Source organism: Trachymyrmex cornetzi, unplaced genomic scaffold, assembly GCF_001594075.2.
Source record: "Trachymyrmex cornetzi isolate Tcor2-1 unplaced genomic scaffold, Tcor1.1 scaffold359, whole genome shotgun sequence".
In the NCBI taxonomy this organism is placed as follows: domain Eukaryota; kingdom Metazoa; phylum Arthropoda; class Insecta; order Hymenoptera; family Formicidae; genus Trachymyrmex; species Trachymyrmex cornetzi.
The window spans coordinates 1,081,970-1,087,993 of record NW_017298310.1 but is presented as its reverse complement, the minus strand read 5'-3'; the positions used below and the strand labels follow the sequence as shown (position 1 = coordinate 1,087,993).

Sequence of the window (6,024 nt, the reverse complement as noted above, 5' to 3'; positions counted from 1 at the left end):
CCCCTCCGGGCGTCCTCCTATCCGCCACCTGGAGACGCGCCCGATAGGTAGCCCAACCCACGGGATTTACAGTAATATCCAACACGATTTTTCCACTTGATTTAGACTTTGGGGCCATCGACCAAACTGTAGCATTGAAGCTTCCATTGCTGTTCTGAGTGAAGCCACCTATGCATCGATTTAAAAGGTCGTCACTATTTAACTCCTCGTAGATCGGCTTCAGGGCGTTTAAAACTTCTTCCGAAAGAGCTGCCTTATGAGAAAAATGATCTAATGTGTTAGTGGCTTTTGCTTTTTGCCACGAACACCAGGAATTTTCGCCGGCTGGGCACTTGTCGTGTTGAGGTTTTTCGTTTGTCGATATTTTATGAAATAACGTCGCCCAAATTTCATTTTTCATTTTCTCGATCGACTCATGATTTCTGCGAATAGCCAAGCCATAGTATATTGCAAGTTCATCGATTAGTTTGTTGGTTAATTTTCCTTTTCCGCCGAGACCAGGTACTTTCTTTTTTAAATTTCTCAACCGAGTGCCCATCCTTTTTTGCACGTGGTCGATGCACTCTTTCTTCTGTACTATCAAATTGTCATATGGCTCAGATTTTAATAGACCAGAAAAAGTTTTAGAATCGCCGTCTCCAATGTAACTGCCGTATTTTACGTCATATAAACTTTCAGAGCAACGAAACATTTCAATTACTGCGTCTACTTCCATTTTACCAGCGGAGCCTGTGTGGTTTGCTTGACAATTATTTTTATAATTTTCGAGCCACTCAGAATACTCTGCAGTATCACATCTTTTTGCCCAAGATTCACAAGCCTTGCAGTAACTAGATTTTGTAATTATATCAATAACTTTTCCAGTACTCCATCCGATTAAAGACACCAAACCGAACAACGAAGAAAATCCTCGTTTTCTCCAAGATCCATTTCCTGATACTACCAAACCATTGAAGTTTTTTCTAGCACTTTCTTCTTTTTCTACGTTCATTGCCTTCTCCATGCTTATCTTACAAACACTTTGTGTTGCTTCAAAAACAATTTTGATGATTTTATCATAATAAGACTGAAATATTGGCCGAGGAAGCTCCATAAAAGCACAGAATTTAATTATTCCATTTAAGCCTATTCCAAGCAGTCGCATAGCTACGATTATTCTTCTGTTGATTTCGTAGGCTCTATTATTTATAAGAGGGCAATTAGGAATTTCAGCGTTTTGACACTTTTCACAAGAAACAACTATTTTGAAACCAAGTCCGCGTTTACTACTTTCGGTAAATTTGATATCTGAGTCACATACTTTGCACTTCACTAGTAAAGAAATTGCATTAAAAACTGTCACAAAATTGATAAAACGATATCCGACAGAAGCATCAACTTCAACATCTTGAGCATCGTCACATAGTTTCAACTTCTTGGCAGACGTGCCGACGGGAGGGCTCCGATTGCACACATCTCATATTACACACATGTACCGCTGATTGGCCAATTTAAAAATAAAATAATCTCATTGGCAAAACAGTGAAAAATTACTAGGCACCAGTTGATATGAGTGGTGTGTACAATCAGAACTGTAGGCAAACGGGATCCTCCCCGTGCCGACACTCTCGACGGGATCGTACGTCTCCGCTTCATACCGGTTTGCAGATTGCTTTCTTGATATAGACGGCTTTTTTAACGAACTTTGTCCGCCTCTTTTACTTTTATGTTCACGATTCATTGACTTGCTATCCATTTTTGTCACAAATTTCAGTAATTCTTATACAAAGTTTACGATAAACCACACGAAGAAAAAGTATGCGCTCGGCGTTCTTCTAACGGTCATACTGATTTTACGCAGCTGTGTGGTTGAGTTTACGCCATCTGTGAGATATTATTTGAACCTTCTAAACTACCAAAAACTCTGACAATACGTGTTATTCAATGGTAAAGCAGTTACAACGGATTAGACTCCAAAACCCGAACGCGTAGAAAGCGTCCGAAATGGCCTCTGACGCGCCGAAGGCCTCAGCAAATTGCCATAAACGACCGGTACGAGAATTATTATGGCCATGAGACATTTTTTTTTTATTCTAGAGGGTTTAAGGAAGGTTTTAAGCTAATAAAAAAGAAACCGATTTTTTTTAAGTCGCAAGATGGTGTTACCCCTTAGCCGGTTGCGCCTCTCTGATAAATCTAGGACTCTAGGTGACACGAACAGATTTAGGACAAGTTAGGACAAGCGTCCTCCAGAAAAAAAACGTCGCTCTGCCTCATGGACCAAGATTAATCGTTAAATTGAGCGCCACTCTCGTTAAAGTTGACTACAGAACATAGGTTAAGATATTTGTAAAGCCTTGTGTCCACGATGCTAGAAATCGATCCGAGATCTCGGACAGAGAAAAAATTAACAAATCACATTTGAACAATTTCATCACATGACTATTGCGATTGGTCAATTCTTTCTTCATCCGAGGTCTCGGACCGATTTCTAGTATCGTGGACACAAGGCTTAAGAACCATGAAATACTTCTCTCAACACTACATATTCTCAATCATTACGCATGCGTGCGTAAAGGCCATGGCACATAAAAAAAACTGAAGGCGTAACCCCGGATCTACAATAGCTGTATTAAGCCTTAAGCCGTAAGAAATTGACCAACTGCAGTCGAATGCGAGAAGAATAAGCGACTGTGATTCGCCCATTTCTTATGGCTTAAGGCTTAAAACTCTATTGTAGATCCGGGGTAAGACTTAAGCAGTAAGCGAATCGACCAATCACAATAGAGACCGTAAGACCATACGTAAGCAATAGCGAATCCAACATGTTGGTTTCGTTAAGCGGGGAGCACAGACTCTTGCATAACGCATAACACATGAGGCATAAGAAATTGAACCAACCAGAGTTCTCTATTACATGGAAGGGAAAGAAACGGAGAACTTCGATTGGTACATATTCTTATGCATTAAGGCCCGTCTACAATACACGGAATAAGAAGTAAGAGTAAGAAATAGACCAATCACAGTCGATTATTCTTCTCACATTCTACTGTGATTGGTCAATTTCTTACTCTTACTTCTTACTCCGTGTATTGTAGACGGGCCTTTATGCGTTATGTAAGAGTCTGTGCTCCCCGCTTTACTGCTTAAAGCCGGAAGCACATAGAAAAAAATAAGTCCGTAAGACGTAATCAGTAAGGAAATCGTAACATTGGATTCGCTACTGGCCTTACGGTCTCTACTGTGATTGGTCACTTACTGCTTGCGTGTTACGGCCTTACGTTCTTGTATGGGTAGGAGCACAAGGATTGCCGTAACGCTTTACGGCAGTCTTAAGCGGGGAGCACAGACTCTTGCATAACGCATAACACGTAATGCATAAGAATATGTACCAATCGAAGTTCTCCGTTTCTTTCCCTTCCATGTAATAGAGAACTCTGGTTGGTTCAATTTCTTATGCCTCATGTGTTATGCGTTATGCAAGAGTCTGTGCTCCCCGCTTTAAGTTGTAGACGTAAGTAACGCAACCCTATGTGTCATGGCCTTAAAGCCCATGACACATACAAGAACGTAAGGCCGTAACACGCAAGCAGTAAGTGACCAATCACAGTAGAGACCGTAAGGCCAGTAGCAAATCCAATGTTACGATTTCCTTACTGATTACGTCTTACGGACTTACGTTTTTCTATGTGCTCCCGGCTTAAGTCTTACGTCTTAATTTTTTTTATGTGCCATGGCCTTAACATGTCTCAACCGCACCACCTTCTGAGGTGAAGCAAATAGAGCATGCTCTAACGCGCCTCGAACATCTAATCGTCATATTGGTTCCGGTGACGCCAACGTATTGGAGCACGTTGGAATAAAAAGGAGCATATTGGAGCGTGTGACGCGAACAAACCTATTGTTTGAAGATACAGAATCGACCCCCGAGTGCCGAAAATTAATACCGAACGATACAGAGCTGTCATAGTGTCATTTAAGATTATGGTAAATGTTAAGAAGATCCCGGTCGCCTCAAATTTTGATAAAAATGCGCTCAATCCATGTGTTGTCGCGTAAAAATAAAGACTTAAGTGAACCACTGCTGTGACAGTGTCACGTCCCGCGACAAATACCGTTACAAAATTTTTTTTATTATATATAAAACTGTAACACCATAAACACTACGCGACCATTTAACCTTTACTTAAGTGCGTATCGTGCGTATTTAAACCCATCTTTTTCTTGGCGCGTACTTGAACTCATTAGCATATGCTCACGCATAGCCGCATCTTCAAGCTGCAACCTCATTGGCCATTACGCTTACAAACCTGACCAATCTTCGCAACTCCTCTAGACCTAACGGAATGTGAACATTTTCACCAATCACAACTCAGTATTTCTCTTACTATCGCGACCACCTAAAAGAATATCAACCAATCAAGATCCTAGAAATCAATCCTCCATTTCGTGACCATCTTTTAACTCCCTATTTAACAGACTTTCCTTACGAACAGTTTATAAACCACCTTTTGCATATCTTAAGCCTAACCCACATGTCTTAATACTCGCATCCGAAATCTTTAGTCCCTCAACGACTCATGTTGCATCCCCGTAAGATAGCATTTTTATGAAACCTTAATCAAACTCTATCAAATTCACAAACAGAATAAAATATTTAACTTAGATTCTTATTCTCATTCTTACTCAACCATAATCCTACCGCTTTCAACCCCGCGACGAATTCAATACGATAATTACATAAACCCTAAGACATCGCTATGAAATATTATAATATTCTTTTATTCCTTTAAAATTCTGAACCTAAAATAAATCGAAATACCATCACTACAATGTAATATCGATCCACCGTGATACGCTATAATATTGTAAGCAACGAGAAAGATATTTATTCGACAATTAGACGTGCTACTCTTTATCAATCATTATGTACAACGGATCAGGCAGCAGCCACTCAAATGTAAAGCACCTCTAATTCCTGTAAAACACTACATTATTAACCTCAATGACGATAATTATATTCTTTTCAATTTTCATATAAATATCTTTCTCATATGAAGCGACGATAGTAGAATAAATTAGCTACATACGAAACCATGATTCACCACAGCTGATCTAGAAAATCACGCCACACTAATTATAAATAGAAATGACCTACTGTATCAGCTTGCGAACATTACCAAATAAGGAGCGAAGCTTGTGCTTCCCCCACTATTCGACCGATCATCCAATTTTAACATTGCCATATAAGGTCATGAAGACGATCCCTCCAAGACAATAACGCTTATGAGTCACTTATCATTGTTCGTAACAATATAAAAGCAGCCATCCTCACCGCAAAAACGTCTTTTTTCCATACGAAGTTCAGAGAGAGATTCTTGGGTGATCAGCTTTCTAGTTTAACTCTTAGTCTTCGCGTCAGTCAATTGAAGCTTTCGGTTTGTCACATCCACAGTGTATTACTTTACAATAAAGAAGTTATATTATCGAATCTCAAGTTATTACAATAATTCAACGACTGTTCTATCGAAGATCCCCTTCCTTATCGAGTAAAGTATCGACCAACTGAGATTTCCACCAGCAGACATTGACAATCTACCCTAAGGCTACGGATTTTGGGATTTTAACTCCCTTAACCTCACGGCAACGTCCCACGAAAAAATAGTTGAATTCTGGATCGCCTTACCAACGATAACTGAATCAACTTTTAGAGTTCTCCGGGTCAAACCGAGAATTCCTAAAATTCGCTTAGCGTTACATACGACGTGACAACAGATTTCCTAACTTGAATAGTTGTTGACTTTAACGATTAATATCCTTGATTTACAAGACAGAGCAACGCTTTTTTTCTTGTCAAATCTTTATTTTACGCGAAAACGTATCGATTGAGTGTAATTTTATCAAAATTTGAGGTGGCCGGGGTCTTCTTAACATACCTTTTGCAGCATTTTGAATAAAATCTTTTATCACAAGATTGGAAGTAGTGAGGGCTAAACTTGAGATTTACTAAAATAAAAAATGGATGAAGAAATGATTCCTGTAATT

At 39.5% G+C, this 6,024-nt stretch overlaps 1 protein-coding gene and 1 pseudogene across 1 annotated transcript in view; one reads left to right on the top strand and one right to left on the bottom strand.

Annotated features, from left to right (window-relative positions):
- Positions 1 to 1,003, bottom strand: part of LOC108763445 (uncharacterized) — a 7,115-nt gene extending 6,112 nt beyond the window's left edge. The window contains exon 1 of the mRNA XM_018511084.1: positions 64 to 1,003. Within this exon, the coding sequence (XP_018366586.1) occupies positions 64 to 1,003 (940 nt within the window). The remainder of the gene's footprint in view (positions 1 to 63) is intronic.
- A 1,132-nt stretch (positions 1,004 to 2,135) lies between these two features.
- Positions 2,136 to 6,024, top strand: part of LOC108763444 (putative nuclease HARBI1) — a 12,643-nt pseudogene continuing 8,754 nt past the window's right edge.